Source organism: Leptosomus discolor, chromosome 2 (genome assembly GCF_034619465.1).
Source record: "Leptosomus discolor isolate bLepDis1 chromosome 2, bLepDis1.hap2, whole genome shotgun sequence".
NCBI lineage: Eukaryota > Metazoa > Chordata > Aves > Leptosomiformes > Leptosomidae > Leptosomus > Leptosomus discolor.
The window spans coordinates 25,219,856-25,237,559 of NC_141392.1; the positions used below are offsets into that span (position 1 = coordinate 25,219,856).

The following is a 17,704-nucleotide window of genomic DNA, read 5'->3' on the forward strand; positions in this document are numbered from 1 at the left end:
AAAGTGCTTCCAGCTCTGGTGGCAAACACCAGCAGATATGATAGAGAGCAACCTCTGCCAGAAAGAGCCTCAGATTCAGAGTGTTAAAGCTTACCTATAATATCAGATCTCTCCAAACCCAAAATTTGTTTCTTAATTTGGAGGGCAGGTAGAGCCAAAGTGCGTGTGCACCCACAGCAGAACCCACACTCGGTACCTAACCCCAAGGGAAGTACAGTCAGAAACAGCACTTTCACACATGCAAAATCATGTGTAGGATTTTGAATGATGAAAGTTGGTCATTTACTTTGGCACATACCTTTCTCCCCAATCTATATGGCCCCCTCAAATTTTGAATTTCCATGTAATATACTGACCAAGGAATATTCTGTGATCTGTGTGGACATTTTGCGGCAATTGCTTGGTCTGTCAGTGTAATTCAAATTGATCCGAGTAGGCTGTAATTGTGGTTGGGACAGATTCATTAAGTGTCTTCTGGGCTAAAAAGCAGCTTCAACAACAATCCATTAACGATCACTGTGTTTCTGGGGGAAATTTCCTTGGCAATTGCTTATTGTAAGATGAAATTACACCTTTGATTAATGTTTTAATTACGGAGTTACTTATAGGCTGCCTTTGTTTCTTATAAGGACTTTAAGGTCAGAATTTGGTCTGTTAAAATTTGTAGTTTACAAGAATGATTTCTGAAGACTCTTAAAGTAGAAGTAAAGATATTTGCAAATACCTGCTATCCTATGTAGCTATTAAACTGTGATGGAAAGATTAATAAAATTGGACCTTTTTGGTAAGTTGTGTATATTTTGAATGGAAATTTACAGAAACAAAACATTTACAGCCAGCTGAATTATTAAAGAAGTAATAATATTAATGTAGTGCCTTAGTTGACCAATTAAAGTGTTGTAGATAGTCTGTGAAAATGTCATGCCTCAGTTAAGTAGCAGAAGAACAGGGATAACTGATTAATTCATGTTTCATTATTCTGTTTCCTCTACAAGATATTTGTAGCTTGTGCAATTGCTTCAGAACTGTGCTTATGTGATCCAAACTCTGTAATCTCCTTGTTTCTTCTTTCATTCCACTCTTCTTTCTTTTTGTTTTACTTGACCAGGAGCTGGCATTAGATCATGTTTTTGGATACAGAGGATTTGATTGTCGCAACAACCTTCATTACCTAAATGATGGTGCTGATATTATTTTCCACACAGCTGCAGCAGGCATAGTTCAGAATCTTTCTACTGGTAATTCCACTTGAAACAATACTTTGAGATTAAAAATGCTGTGCAAGTAAAATATTTCTGATTGAAAGTCTTAACTTTTTAACATCCCTGTAACTTTCTCACATTTCGCATCTTGAAATAGTGATGCAAAAATTTTTAGATGGCTGTTGTGTCAGATTGACAGTTTTTCCTGTTCAGGCCATCCCATAGAGCCATCCTGTTCCATTCAGCAGGTATGAGATCCCATTAGGAACTGTAGTAAGAACCTGTTCTGTTTCTGCAGTTGGGCCTTGCTGAAATCCGTGTTGAAGACGCAGGAATGGCTTTCTCAGAGGAGGGAGCCTCGGTTATGGAATGACTGGTACCCCAAAAATGTTAGGAGCAATAACATCCATTGTTTCATTTGAGTTGTTTTAGCAAAGCCATACTCCAGGGAAGGGTACATTTTGATGCAATCTAGCGTAAGCAAGTTCCTCTTTGGAAGGGGTAGAAATATTCCCTGCCTTTTGGGTAAGAAAAAGGAAGAAAACCACCAAAACTCTAACTGGCCCTAAGTTGTAGCACCAACACCTCCATATTCTTAATATATCTCAAGAAACAAAACCAGAAATAATAGGAATTTTGGCTTTATTTTGTTAGCTCTTTGTGCCACAATGAACCAAACGATTGCAGCGGTGCGCTCAGCAGCTCTGCTGCCAAGAAGGGACAGAGGCAGAAGAGCTGTCACATCTGGTGACCTTTGGGGACTTCAGTCCTAGTGCAGCCTCTGACCTGTGGAGCTGGGAAGTGCAGTCCCATCTGTTCTTTCTGGGCCCTTTCCCTTGGGAAGATATTGCAAAGGACAAACTTCACAGGGCTTTGCTCTCCACTTTGCTTCTGCTGAAGGCTTTGATTTACTGGGAAACCTGAGCCCTGCATTTGCCAGTTTTGCTTTTTCATGCAGTTACAGGAGGCTACAGGGTGATTCTTGGGCTGATTCCTGGTTCCCTGGACACAGCTAGTTTACCAAGTACTGCTTTTGCATATATGTGTGCACTGATGGCTGCGTTCATGGTGCATTTGATAATGGTGCCTGGGAATGAGACCGGAGCAGCTGTCGACATCATTACTGCCCTACCCCATCCATCCCCTGGAGAATACAGCATGAGTGTAGCAACAAGCTGCTTGAATATTCTCTGCTTCACTGATGGTTCTTTCTTCGATACTGTTGTGAATGAAAACATGTTTGACTTTTATTAGGTAGTCAGAGTTTCTACCTGGAGCATACTGATGACATTCTCTGCCTAACTGTGAATCAGCACCCGAAGTATAAAAATATTGTGGCTACCAGCCAGATTGGTAGGTGACTCTCTATATAACAAAGTTTTGCTCAAATTTATCAGGGGCACTTATTTATTTTGGGCTTTTCCATGTAGGAATTTTACCAGGACATGCCAGTGTTACTGTCCTCAAATTTTGTCTTTGATTTTAAAGAGGTAATCAAGCTTCAGGATTTTCTTATGATTTCAATTTCATTTCTGATTGTGAGTCATTGGATTTTAGAATTAATTGTAGTATAATTATAGTTCAGAAAGCAAGCTTTGACAAACTGCACTAAATCATCTCATTAATCTGTAATCATAAGATTTACAGAATTCCCTCTTTCCTTCCTGTATCCAAGGCACTGTTGAGCAGTAAAATGCTTAGTGCTGAAAAAACAATAATTTCCTATGCAAAAGTACAAAAGCCATACAGAAAAGGAAGGAAATAGTGTGAAATCTCAAGAGAAGATACAACACCATAAGAGGCCAGTTGTGCAACCATATGTATTTATGTGTTTATTATTTACATGGAGAGTCCTGTTTGATTCCCCAGGACCTTTTGCAGGAGTGAACATTTCATGGGAAATGCAGGCCTCTTTGTCCCAAACCTTGAGAAGGGTCTGTTGCCTTTCACTTAAACCAGCTTAATACTGGAATAATTATCTTCACGAAAAAGAAGGGTGTCAGTCTAATTCATATCATTCTGGAAGGACACTCAAGTCCATAACTTCTCTAATAAGTAACTTAATAGGGGGCAGAAAAACGGCAGTAGATGAACACTTGACAAACCACCTGTACTGAGTGCTGTCATTTCAATTTGAATGTTGAGTAAATGCAAAAATATGTGCATAATGTCAGAGCTCCAGTTCAAACTACTGATTTCAATGACACGGAAGAGGTGACTGTTAAAGGCCCTGTTTCTAGTCTCTCAGTAAGAGCCCACAAAATCAGTGTTTCTGATTTTCATTGTATAACTACAGATTCATGTCACTTTAAATTTAAATAATTCTTTAAAACTGCATGTCTTTAGCATTTCTTTTAAATACCATTTTTAAAACTCAGAAGTACTAAATATTGTTGCGATATTTGTGTATAAAAAGCAATATACCCAAAAAAGTTCAACAATATTCCTGCTTATTTGTTTTGTTGATTTAATCCATATCCATTTTCAAATTTTTAATTTTTTTTTTCCTTCTGGTGCTGATGCTGGCACTTCAGCATTAGAAACATGACTTATTTCACCTGTTGTTTTCCCTTGGTGCTTCCTCATTTGCCATTGCTCTCACAATGCAGGTGATATGACAGAATTTCCAGGTAAGGCTGATTCGTTTGTGAATTTTAGTCAGCAGAGTTATGTAAAAGTTTCATGTTACCTCATTGTATCTGTGTGAATCACGGATACAAGTGAAACATCTACAGACAATTTCTTTTGCATGAGGTTCTTCATAAATGTTATGTTGTTCTTTTAGAGTTTGTCTTACTTCATGAAATACAATGATTTCCCCTGTGTTTGCAAGCTATTATGGTTTTTTCTGAGTAATGTTAGTCTTAAACAAAACCAAACCGCACTTAGAAGTGTCTGTTTAGGTTAAATGTTCTTGGAAAACGCCTGTTTTGCATCGAAGCTTTCCAGATGCTGAATTAATTCTCTTCTAATACATCTTTTTGCGCGTAGGTACCACTCCCACAATACATGTATGGGATGCTATGAGTAAGCAAACGATTTCAATGCTGCGTTGCTTCCACACCAAAGGGGTCAACTATGTTAACTTCAGTGCAACTGGCAAACTTCTGGTGTCAGTGGGAGTTGATCCAGAACACACTATCACAGTGTGGAGGTGGCAAGAAGGTAACTGGGAAGAACGTGTTCCTTCAGCCTGTTAACAGAACGGTGTACTACTACTTGCTTTTCCTTTCAAGTCTCTGGAAGAGACTTGTGCTCTTACTCTGAGTATCCTGGCTCCCTATCACAAAATCAGTTAAAGGAGTTACCAAAGTGCTGGAAAGTATGGATAAGAAAATAAGTTTTAAATTTCTATTATGGACAGAAGTAAGTTAAGGAAAGAATGTTATTTAATATAAAATTCCATTAAATTACAGACATTATTTTCTTTTTCTTCCTAAAATACTTGAACTTAAAATTCTGTGCCATAGATAGGCCATTGGGAAGTCACTTCCAGAAAGGAATTATCATCTTCAGAAATGGTGGAGGGAAGAGAAGTGTCTCAGCTCATTAGATGTGTCCCGGTGCATTTCACCAGACGGTAACTCGCTTGATGATATACAAAATTTCTGTGGTGTTGTTTCACTGACCAAGGAGACAAACTGTGTTTCTGTCAAGACCTAAATATGCATTTCTTAAAACTGTCAGATGCAGCGGAATATCAAGGGACCTTACAGGTTGCATGAATTAAGATACACTAAATAATGTTGGGATTTGCTTAGCTTTCAGCATCTCGGACACAGGTCTCTAATCCAGTACCGGGTCAATTTATTTTATAAAAATCGTAACAAAGCTTACTTTTGCAGGTAAATTTAACTTTATTTTTATCCTTTCCTAATTAAAACAGGGGCTAAAGTTGCTAGCAGGGGAGGACACCTGGAGAGGATATTCGTTGTAGAGTTCCGCCCAGATTCAGACACTCAGTTTGTGTCTGTTGGGGTAAAACACATGAAGTTCTGGACATTAGCTGGCAGTGCTTTGCTTTATAAGAAAGGAGTCATTGGTTCCATGGAAGATGCCAAAATGCAAACCATGCTTGCTGTTGCCTTCGGAGCAGTGAGTTCAAATTACTTGCTACAGAATTTTATAATACATTTTTATTAAAAGTGCAAGCGTCAATGTCCTTTGAAATCTAGTACAGTGTGGACAGTGGAAGGCCATGGAGCTCTTGCTTCTTAGTTAAACTTTTAATTTAAAACTTGTTCGCCTTTAGATCCTCATGTAAGTTTTCTAAGCAGGGTTGGGCGTCTCTGTTAGTGAACATTTTTTCTTCATGTCTGTGCATACCTACAGCACCAGCTGCCATGGCTTTTATTTTTCTTTTACTTTGCTAGTTATTTAGCACTTCACTGGTTAACTTAGAAAAATGTCATATTGTTGTTTTGTGTATAGGCTCTGCTAACGGTACATAGTATGACATAGGCTAGTGATCCAACTAAAGCTGATAGTACATAATACTCTCCACTGCAATCGTTAAGGAGCCATAGCACTGTGATTTAGACTTCAAAGTTGAGGAAAACAATACATGTTAATGGTGAAAAAGCAGTGTTACCATGATACTAAGGTCTGAAACAGCTTCTGCTTCATCCAGAAACCCCACAGAAATTACCTTTGCGAAGGTTAAGCATAGATTATACAAATCACCCATTCAAAGAAACTCCTTGCTCCTAATTGTCCACCCTGGACAATAGTACTAATGTGTGACATGTGAGTGTAAAAAATTGGGCACCCAAATCCTCAGTCTTGTGCCCAAACAAGTGACTTTGTCAAAAATTGCTTAATACTAAACATTTCTTTCTATTCCAATGGTGTTATTCCAGAATAAAATAGGAGTAATGTAATGGACACTAAAGACCCCCAAAGTGATTTTAAGACAGAAGTGGAATGTAATATTAGAAGAAACCAATGGCTTGTCCGTAGTTTGCAGTAGAAACAGTCCAACAGACATTTTCTTTTCTAAAATAAGAAAACTGAAGTCCTCTAAGTGGCGCCTTCAAAACCAGCAGATGAACTCTACTCGATTAGCATATGTCATCCATGCAGGACAGTTTTTTTCTTCCTCAGGTGTGTGCCATTGAATCTCACTGGAGTATGTGTCCATGCCACAGAAGCATGAGTAAATTGCTCTTAATAGAGATGGGGCTGAGCACATAGCCTCTGCAGCTTCACACATCCATGAACCTCACTCATTTTCATCCAGGTCCGTCTAACGCCAAAGCCAACAGGTCATGCTGGGATACAGGCACACTAAATTTTTGTCTCAAGTGGTGGAAAGTCATTCTGGGGCTGCTTTCCCCGAGTTCCTTCAACAGACACCATTGCTGTTTGTTGCACAACATGAGAATTTCCTTCGAACCTCTATCAAAAGGATTCCCTTAAGACCTTTCCTAGTATCTATTATTTCACAGTCAGTGGACTTCAAGGTCAGACAGTCTTTGGTTCCTTAGGCAAGCTTTTCCGTTTAACAGAGCACACTCCAGGAGAGTGTTCGCAATGCAGAATACTTGCTGCTTTTTCCCATTCCTCAGGGTGTCACAGATCTCAGACCAGTTTGCTCCATGGAGGGGTTTCATGGCTTTGATGAGAAATTATGCATTGCTGTGGTGCATAAAGTAGGTAACAGGTTGAGTTAGTTCTGCATTTCAGTTTACACCTTATTTTCAATATCCTGAAGATACTGTTTGCCAGTCACCTCTACTGAGATTCTCACTGACACATACTTAAAGAAGAAAGAAATGTCACTTAGAATTTACTAGGGATGACCTGCCCGCCATCTCGCCACCAGGAGACAGGACATGGCATGTGCATAGCAAAAGAAATACACGCACCTGAAAGAGCTCGAGATGCAGAAGATGAATGTGCCCTACACGCAATTTATAACATCTCAAAGAAACACCGTTACAGTGCAGCCATTAAACTCATTAAACTCATTCTCTCAGTGCAGATGGTTTTGATTCCTACATTCATTGCATAGTTGACTTTTCTCAAGAAGTTCAGTAGCTAAAAGAATTTTAATTCAAGCTGAACAAAAATGCTAAGACATTTGTTATATCTGAGATCGTTGGTATTTGTTGCAGAATAACCTTACATTTACTGGTGCCATAAATGGAGATGTCTACGTCTGGAAGGATCATTTTCTGATTAGACTTGTGGCAAAAGCTCACACAGGGCCAGTGTTCACAATGTACACGACTCTTCGAGATGGCCTCATTGTTACAGGAGGGAAGGAGAGACCGTAAGACACATAATCTTCCATAACGTGCACAACTTTTGTCTTTCTCATATGATTTTTTATTTTTTTAATTTATCCAACACCTAGAAATAGACAGTGCTTCCCAGAGATAAATGGTATCTGTACTGTTGCAGTTTCAAGATAAATTTTATGTAACGTGCCCTGGTGTCTTAGTAAGTAAAGGACTAATAAGTAGGACACTCAAGGGTCACAGTAATTCACGTTATGCACAAGGGACGTACCGAACCTCAAATTAGCAATCGAGATGAACCCCTGTATAAACTCCTTGTTGCCTGGCATAGGTGGGTTCTTAATTTTTTAATTCTATCAAACTAGAGGCAGCCTCTCCCAGGGGAGAGACTGTGATTAGTAAGTTCTTTGATTTACTAGGAGTAAGATATTTGCCAATCTTATCTTGCTGACAGAGATGTGAGATTAAGCAACAAAAGAACAATCTGGGTTTTACAAATTGGTCATAATGCTGTTTAAAACATGAATTGTTTTTTATTGTTTACTTTCCATTGCACAACAGTGAGATGTCTTTATATGCAGTAGAAGGTGATTCGATGTACATTTTATTACTTAATCAGAAAAATACTGGTGGGACTTACAGATGGGATTTGTGGTAGTAGGAGGCATCATGTGGGTAACACAACACACTTCTTTTCAGCACTAAAGAAGGGGGAGCTGTAAAGCTATGGGATCAAGAGATGAAACGGTGCCGAGCATTTCAGCTTGAGACAGGCCAGCTCATCGAGTGCGTGCGCTCCGTCTGCAGAGGAAAAGTAAGCGAGCCGAGGCGGCAGATGTTACACGTGGCACACATCCCTGCCTGCTGTTCTTGGCAGAGGTTGCGTGGGAGGCATAGGGGGGAAGACGTTTGTAAAGTTATGGAAGGAGGCTTGGTCTGCCTACCTAGGGACATTTCCTTACTTGTCTTCCTGAGCTCGATGATGGGCTTTAATCTGTATGAGGACTGCATTTCTGATGCTTAGTGCCTGCCTTTCCTCTACAGTCAGCAAGGAGATGGGAAGGCCTTTGAAGGCCTCTGAAGGACGGTGCTGTGTAGGAACATATTTCACCAGCGTAGGACCTTGTCTCCGGCCTTTCTTTTTGAATGACAAAAGGAACTTAGGTACCTACTTCACAAGGTCCGCTTCCCGTGAAATGCAGGCACAGCTTCGGTGCTTCAGTTAGGCAGAATGGATCCTAGCTTTTTGGTTTTTTTAAAGTCACAAATAAAACAAGTTGCCACCGAGAATTACTGATCGACTTTAAGTTTTGGTAAAGTGGAAAACAATAGAAATAACTGAGTAATTTGACATGCTAAAGTCACTCTTGCACATGTTTAAATTGTACTTGTAAATGTTGTGAAAGGAGTGTGTGATGATGCAGGAGCGTAACTTCATATGATACGTATCTATCTGACCTGTCACTTTAAGAAATGGTCCCTATTTAACTTCATACATCAAGTCTCAGGAATTTGACGTGCTCTTTGATAACACCACCACTGAGGAATGTTGTTTTATATTTCTAATCAAGTAGCCATTAACCAATTCCAAACTGTATCTCTTTATGCTTTTTCCAAATATTTGCCAAGAAAGCTCTTGCAGTTTAGACGGTGACAGTATGGCTAGAGTAGATGCAAGGTGCTCTTAAACAGTCTAACTGACCCTAAAACCCTGTTTTGATTTTTTTATTATTGCCCAAATAGTATATTAAGTTATCTCAGAGGTATGAGAATCATGCTTTACCAACTTGTATGTAAACACTTTGATCTGAATTAAAATCTTCAATGGCAAGATGAAAATCCACTGCAGTCACTCAGCAGTAACAGCAGAACATGATGCGAGATCTCAAGATGTGAAAGTGTCAGCGTTTTACTCTCCTGTTTTTTAAGATGCTGCACGAACAAGCACTACAAATGGGGATGAGTTATCACAGATATTTCTGCAATGCATCGGTACTTCACTGCTAGTGATACGTGTCTGTTAATACTGACAAACCCATCTTGCATTCTGTTTTTTTGGCTACAAACAGGGGAAAATTTTAGTGGGAACAAAAGATGGAGAAATCCTTGAAGTAGGAGAAAAAAATGCTGCTTCAAACTTGTTGATTGACTGTCACATGGAAGGGGAGATCTGGGGCTTAGCAACTCACCCCTCAAAAGACATATTTATCTCTGCAAGTAATGATGGAACAGCAAGAATCTGGGACCTGTCTGACAAAGTGAGTATCACTAAATTGAAAGTATATGATTACAATTTATCATTTTATACAACCATGCATTTTTCCAACTGTACGATGTGCCAGCTACGTACGCGCCTTTGAGCAGCCATGTAAAGAGAGCAGTGTTTCTCTCCCGTTTTGGTATGCTGCTTTTCCTGCTACGTGGTGATGTGGAAAGGTAAGTCCCCGGTGAGGTAGCGCGCTGCTCTTTCCAAAAGCAGGCAGTTTGCAGAGAAATGCAGTTATTTAAAAGCGCTCATGCTGACGGAGCGTGCCTTTTGTTGTGTGTTGCTTATTTTGACTTAAAAGTACAGGTTGGCATGGATTAAGGAAGCATTTTAATTCCTTGCCGACAGACTGGGTGACACAGATTGTCCTGTCGCTGACTAATCACAGACCCTGGCAATAAGCTTGCCTTACTGGCCAGCGTGGCTCCCTCCTTTTTAGAGTCTTTCTTTAGAACCAAGCTTGTTGCGTATGAGTAGTTCAGGATGTTTTTTCAAGTCAAATTGCACAATGACAACTATTTTTAAAAATAGCAAATAAATAAAACCTTTTTAAAAAATAACAAAAAGGTTTCTGCCTATGCTAGCCTACACAAACCTTTTCAAAAGGTAGTTACCTGAGCCAACAGGGATGATTTTTAATATGGAAAATGAATATATTATAAATACAATCAGATAAGTGAAAATGCAAGAGCATTCTAGGATGTTTTCAGACAGCAAATCAAATGGAAAAACCCTACCCTGCTCAGCAGTTGTAGAAGCTACATCAAAATCACCTCTCAAACAAAACAGGAAATTGATTTTTCAGCCTTTTCTGCTAAATAGTATTCTTTCTGGTGTAAAACCTGAGGTCACCCTGCAACCAGATAGATGCAAACATGAAACTCCCATCTGAATTACATCTGTAATTCGAAGTCTGTTTTGTGACATATGCCTGGTGGGATGTGATTTTTTGGATGTAAAATTTCAGATTTATATTTAGAGGAAACTATAACCAATTTGGTTTTAATAAGTGACTTTCACAGTTTGTGTTTGGAAGCTTTCCATTTGCTTGGTAGTTTCCTGCAGGGGAGGTACGAGCCCATTGCTTTTGTTAACACAGAAACTGCTAAACAAAGTGAATCTGGGTCATCCAGCAAGATGTGCCGCATATAGTCCTGATGGCGAAATGGTTGCAATTGGCATGAAGAATGGAGAATTCGTTGTTTTACTTGTAAACAGCCTTAAGGTTTGGGGCAAAAAGCGAGACAGGAAGTCTGCAATCCAGGATATCAGGTATGTCAGACATTCTGGTTGAAGTTCTCTAAATACACAGGCCTTACTCAAGAAAAAGTCCATCAAGTTCCAGGTTGATTTCTAGATTTTTTGTAACTCCGTATTTGTTGAATCCTGCACAAAATAATGAAATGCATTTACTGGCAGACTGGTCACTTTGCCTAAAGTATATATACCTTATATATACCACACACTTCTTTTTCCCCTGTGATTAATTCAGTTATATCCACTTGAATATAGCTAGTAATTTGTACACTGTGGAGCTGTGGATGGGAATTAATATTATACTACATTTTAAAATGCAATTCCTGCTGCTTTCTAGCAGAGGCTTAGTGTTACTCTGCACACTGAGCTGTGCGCTTTATGCACATGCAGTACTAGCATCAGTTAACTACATACAATATCCTTAATCTTCCTCATCTATTAAGCATCAAGGTTTGGTTTGGATTCAGTCTTGCTATTGATAGAAGGTTTTTCTTGTTTTCCAGTAGAAGAAATTTGTTCTCTTGTGTTAACATGAGAAGCAAAATAAAATCTTGCACAGAAACAGCAAATTACATCCCCATTCCATGTTTTATTGTCTAGGATCAGCCCAGATAACAGGTTTTTGGCAGTGGGTTCACAAGAACATACTGTAGATTTTTATGATCTCACTCAAGGTACAACACTGAACCGAATAGGCTACTGCAAAGACATTGCAAGTTTTGTCATACAGATGGATTTTTCTGCAGACAGCAGGTACATTCAGGTATGTCTCAGGTAGACCCGTGTTTGTTTGCATTTATTGTGACTTGCCTGTTGTCGGACACAGTAACAAGATGGAGGTCAGAAAGGGTGAGGGAGGCTTTCCAACGCTGTTCTGAACTTCACGGTGCCCCTAATTCTTCTGAGGTAGGCCAGATAGCTCAGATTGTCTTTAGGATGTTCACAGAGCTCTAGTTGAAGTCCTCTCTCTCTCTTTCTAAATACTCAGGTCTTCCCCCTGGGTTCTACATCTCTGACTGTAGCAACACAGCTCAGTTCCCTTACAAGATTATCAGTGTGCTAAAGGCAAAGTGTGCTCTCGTTTCAAGGGAATGGGTACAGCGCTGAGAAACAAATTGTGGACTGTAACAATATAGAAACAGTTCTTCTCCTCTCTTTCCCTAGTATGGGATGCATACGATAGCTGAATTAGTTTGTGAGGGAGGCTTCCTTCAGAAAATTTTCTGATTTAGTAAAATTGGGTTCAGATAAACCAGAGAGTGTGTAACTGAAAGGAAATCCATCAGCTATGCAGTATGAATGCCTTGTTCAGTTATCATCCTGTAACATTGTTATTACTTCATATTGCATATACTGAATTCTAATTAGGAAAAAAGACATGTTATCCTAGATGTTTATGTCCTGATAAAATCTGTTGAGACTATTACTGCTGGTAATGTTATAGATGAAAATGATGTATTTATGATGACGTTACTAGCTTTTTCTTTTCCTATTTTCAGGTGTCAACGGGTGCCTATAAGCGTCAAGTTCACGAGGTACCACTAGGAAAGCAAATAACAGACCCTGCACTAATAGAAAAGATCACCTGGGCCACATGGACAAGGTAAAAAACTAAAGAACAAAGTTCTGCCTGATTGAGGACAGGTGTGATACAGAACTAAAGTCAGATTGTGTTAACCAAATGCTTGAAATGTCCCCAGGGTTTGGCAAGCCTGCAATAGCGCACACAAACACTTCCCTTCCCCAAAGCTCTACCTTAAACACTTATATTTTAAGCACATTTGTAGCTGGTTGGTGTCTGTAGTAATACTGAGGGCTGTCTGTTGTACATCCACATGGCTTGTTGCCATTCATCCCAGGCTTCCCAGCAGCAAGGTGCATGGCCCCGCACATGGTTCTGCACCACTTGAAAAAGCCTTGCTTTTATTGGTGCGCTGGTGTGGGTGCTACCTTCTCCCAAGTCAGCAGACACAAGCAGCACAGGAGGTGTGGAAACGTGAGCTGATTCTATTAAGGAAGGAGTTGTAGGTATCATTAAACTGTATTTACTGACGTGGATTTATATAGGACCCTCCCAACACAATTACAAAACTATGTGGCTGTGCTCTTACTGTAGAAAGCGGAACAGGCCAAAAGCAGATCTGCCAGGAAACAGTGGGTGATGATACAGGCAGGATTTCAGGGGAAGGTGAGAGAGAATCCTCCTACTCTTACTGCTCTGCTATCAAGTGAGCATAAAAATTTTCCCGAAATTACTCATTTCTAAGGATTCTTGATGGGTTGTGGGAGTGGGGCAGACGCATCTGACAGTATGTGGGTACCTAGGAGTGATTATAAATGAATTTAAACTAAGGGAAGAGCAGCCATTTTAAGAAATACTCTACATCCAGTTACTCTACCCCTATTCAAGAACTTATGGCTAAGAGAATGTTGCTGTCAAAAATCACTGTGGGAGGGTACAGACATGTCCACAAGGAGAGGAGGAGACCATAGCTGCACTGGCTGCCTGTATAGAATGATGCGAGTGATTTCACAGGAGGTAAACCTCAGGATTTATGGAAGAGTTTCTTAAAGAGTCACAGAAAAGATGCATTCTAGTGATGTTCTCCATAATGAGATCACATTCAGTGCAGTGATTTAGAGGGAAAAGACTTTTATTTTAAAGGCGTCAATTTTTTATTACTGGGCTGTGTTGCCTCCCCATGCTGTGTCTTATGACAAGTGAGTCTTACGGTCTAATGCTCCCTTTTTAACTTGGTTTTGGAACAGCATTCTTGGAGACGAAGTCATTGGAATTTGGCCACGAAATGCAGATAAAGCAGATGTCAATTGTGCATGTGTGACACATGCTGGCCTAAATATAGTCACAGGAGATGACTTTGGTCTGGTGAAACTGTTCGATTTCCCATGCACAGAAAAATTCGTAAGTGGACATTTTATTTTAATCTAAGCAGCTGGCTTTTCCCCATGTCCAAACTCCTTAGCATGTGCTTTTAAGACATCCAAACAGTGCACCCCAACTGGTCTCCAGCAGCTCCCAGCCAGCACTGGCTGCGGGACTGTGGGAGTTAAGTTGTGGGGCAGAGTGGCTCGCAAGTGACAGGGTGGCCGTGTCCCGCCACCAGGAAGGGCGCCACACACAGAATTGGGTGCTGAGCTGGGATTAGCGTGGGCTCCATGACACCAGTACTGCTGGGGATGTGACTTTTGTCTACACCCACAAGGCAGCTTTGTCACTCTGTGATGCCACGCTACTGTGCTACTACTGAACTCCTGGTCATTTTCCAATAGGCCAAGCACAAGCGGTATTTTGGGCACTCTGCGCATGTCACCAACATACGCTTTTCTCATGATGACAAGTACGTTGTAAGTACAGGAGGAGATGACTGCAGGTAACTGCTCATTTATTTCTAAGATGATCCAAAATTTTGTGCGTACCCTTCTATGCCAAACCCACAGCAATGCATTTAACCTTTCTCGCCCCACTTGGCATTCATTGAAGCCTGCTGATAGGTGACAGTTTCAGTTTGTTGTTCTTACTTTGGAATTGCTGTATTTTATGGTTCCTTGCACCAAATTCACTCCTGCCACCTTGGTGCCGTTCACAAGGTCACCTCTACTGCGTAAAACATCTTGCATTTAGGTTTCTGCATCTACCAGGCATCTGCTTATACCTCCTTGGCTTGCCTTCCTCCCAGTGAGCATGGAGACAAGGCAGACCATGTACCTGTTGCTGCACAGACCAGCACTGACCTCCAAAACTTTGGGTGCCAAGAGGCAGCTGAAGGAGCCCCAGCTGCTGGCACAGGAACCACTCAGTGTGTCTGGAGAACATTTAGATCAGACAAAGACAGCTGGTGAGGGTGTCAGTCACACCAAAGTAACTGAATAGCTCCTGCCCAGCAAAGCTAGGACAGGAATGCCAGCTGAACAGAGGATAGACAGATTTAGAAAGATGTTTCAAATAACAGGAGGTTTCTCAAAAGGTGCCTTAAGTTTGTGTTGGGGTGTTTGGGGGTGGGGTTTTTTTCCTAAAAAAAAAAAAAAAAAAAGGAGGAAATGCACACACATGTGATTCCTACTGGAGGCCCCTCCACTCCCCAAGTCTGTTTGAGCTTCCAGTACTGCTCGGAGAGGACGCGACTGTTGAGGAGAAAAAGTGAGGAATAAAAACTAAACTGTAAGAGACTTTTTTTAAACAGCAAAACCTAGAACTAGAAAAACTGAAAAGGAACAAGGTAGGAAACGAAAGGGCACAAATTCTCACAGGAACAAGCGTCAGGAAGCCGTGTTCAAACACCAGGTCTCTGCAGAGACTGCAGGATTGAGTAATTTTTGCTAGTGAATGACACTGTGCAGCTTTTCCAGACGCAGAAAACTAAATACCGATGTACATTTCGGAACGCTAGGCTCCCCTCGATAAGCCTGCAGCGCAGTTTGTTCATCATCCTGCCACCAGTGTAACTCGCTGCACGGGCTGAGCTGTTCTTCAAATTTCGGGTTCACAATCTTTTGTGCAATCATGATGGAAATAAAGAACCACACCCCCACCAACAGATGTTTCCATTTTCCACTTTGGGGGAAAAATAAAAAATAAAGGGGGTGTGGGGGGGGGGGTGTGTGTTTCTTCTCTGAAAAAAGGGGCTGCACAGCAGGAGAGCAGGAACCTCTGTGAGATAAAAAAGCAGCTGCATAGGAATAAAGGCTGCATTTACCTCAAGTCTCACCCTGCAGGCTAGAAGTTACATAAAACTCAGCAAAGCTGATCAGCTGCCTTAATTTTGACAGTATAGTTATGATGAGGGTTTCTTGATTCAAAGTGCAACTATACAGAGCAAAATAATGGCATTTCCAACCTCCAGGCTATCACTAAAACGCACGCACGCTGATCGAGTTCGGTACTCTGCTTTAACTCTCTCCCGAGAAGAGGAAGTGCAGTCAAGTGCCGGTCTCTCTCGAGTAACTCCAGCGCTTAACGTTGCTTCACCGTGCTGGTAAATCCACGTGTCTAGCCATGTATGTACACAAGTCAGCCTGTCTCTCTTGGTATGATATGCCGAAGGCCATCATTGAGTTAGTTACTCAGAAAAATAACTACCCTCCCAATTCATTTCTTTGTAGTGTATTTGTATGGCGATGTCTTTGAGAAGAGATGCTCACTGCTGCTACTGCCACCCCCAAGTGACTGCTCCGGACTGGACAGCCATAAATGCCTCTACCCCTTCGGCTGCTGTAATTCCCCCACAATGCTGCATGGATTACACATTTTCAGATTACTCAGAAACTTACTGAACATGAATGTGATTTTTGCATTTGAAAGATGCAATATCTCAATATCCTTGAGAAGCTGAAGTTTGAAAGGGAGTCTTTTGTAACCTGGGTAGGCCAAAGTGATGAACAACCAATTCACTCACAAAGCTGCTTTTGCCTAATACTGTGTTATTTAAAAAAAAAACAAAACCCACCATGTCTGAAAAAGGGAGCACAAGGAGAAATGCTGGGCCCGTTAATTTGTGTAATTTCAAAATGTATGGCTTGAACATTTGTTCAAGAAATTTGATGGGTTTTTTAACCACACTTGCATAAAACTCAAATTTGGTGCACTGAGTAAAACAGCAAGCTTTTAATGAGCATGCTGGGGTTCACACTTCAGCTTTCAGTAATTGAACGAGGAAAGTATCATTTTTTTTAAAGTCCATTTTATTTTAAAATATATATTTGGCAAGATTTTCTATCCATTAAGTGCCTTTGAATAATTTTCTAGTGGTATGGGCTACAGTCTTGCCTCCCACCAATTGCTTTCAACATACGGTGCTATAACTTTCACAGAGAGGAGGGCTACGCATTACTCACATCACATTATTATCCCTGTTTTCTACTTTGGCTTTTAACATCTTCACACAAGTGAATTCCAAAATGTTTCCAAGGGCAAGAAGCTACGCGCTGTTGTAAGGATAAACTCCTGATGGCAGGACACCTTGGTAAGCTGTTCACCATCCGTCCACGATGGCAGCTTGCCTGCAGCCAGAATTTGAAGCTAAACTCCAGTGGTGAGTAGGAGAGAGAGCGAGCGAGCATGGAGAGACTTGGTTAAAGGAATTTAACACCACTACTGAGGAAGTTGTTCCCCAACTGCTCCTGCCCTCTCCCCGTTTATGGGAAGATGTGCTTTGTAGGTAACTATTTCCACAGGCAGCAGCCATCTAGCAGAAGTGGTCTGAAAGCCTCCAAGAATCACTGTCATTTCCCCTTCCAGAGGGGCTGCCTGACACCATCCAAAGGAAGGCCTAGTACAGCACCAGTGAGGACCATGCGGACCCTCCAGCAGGCAGCTAGGAATTAGGACAAAAATCACAGCTTGTAACTAGAAAAAAAACGCCCTGATACCAGGAAATTTCCCTGTCCTCTAGAAAGCAGAGTCTTTGCTAAATCATTGCTTCTCTTGCACCCTGTGCAGCCGTCTGGGCTGGGGGTCACGGGGCAGGAGGGCAGCCGAGGCAAAGGGCAAGTTGCCTCCACCTGGAAGCAGAGACCCTGAGCAGATGTTCACAAAGGCAAGTAAAGCCCTTCAACATTTGTTAACGAACATTCTGTTAACACCACCAAAAACTACAGGGACAGGGGACTTGAGAGACAGTAAAGTTCACCTTCTTCCAATGCAACAGTTTCGAAAGGAAAGGAAAATGTGAACAATGCCAAAACAAAAGATTTATGAGACTTCTGGCATGGAACAATGT

At 41.0% G+C, this 17,704-nt stretch overlaps 1 protein-coding gene across 3 annotated transcripts in view; it reads left to right on the forward strand.

Annotated features, from left to right (window-relative positions):
* The window catches only part of EML6 (EMAP like 6), a 117,138-nt gene extending 101,025 nt beyond the window's left edge, over positions 1–16,113 (forward strand). For 2 of the 3 annotated variants that reach the window (XM_086460776.1, XM_086460777.1), the window contains 14 exons: positions 1,109–1,238; positions 2,457–2,555; positions 3,812–3,832; positions 4,194–4,367; positions 5,089–5,297; positions 7,319–7,476; positions 8,144–8,258; positions 9,514–9,702; positions 10,810–10,982; positions 11,568–11,730; positions 12,467–12,570; positions 13,737–13,890; positions 14,259–14,359; positions 16,089–16,113. In XM_086460776.1, the coding sequence (XP_086316902.1) occupies positions 1,109–1,238; positions 2,457–2,555; positions 3,812–3,832; positions 4,194–4,367; positions 5,089–5,297; positions 7,319–7,476; positions 8,144–8,258; positions 9,514–9,702; positions 10,810–10,982; positions 11,568–11,730; positions 12,467–12,570; positions 13,737–13,890; positions 14,259–14,359; positions 16,089–16,113 (1,815 nt within the window). The remainder of the gene's footprint in view (positions 1–1,108; positions 1,239–2,456; positions 2,556–3,811; positions 3,833–4,193; positions 4,368–5,088; positions 5,298–7,318; positions 7,477–8,143; positions 8,259–9,513; positions 9,703–10,809; positions 10,983–11,567; positions 11,731–12,466; positions 12,571–13,736; positions 13,891–14,258; positions 14,360–16,088) is intronic. The other variant, XM_009955777.1, reaches the window with a different exon arrangement.
* Positions 16,114–17,704: the final 1,591 nt, after the last annotated feature.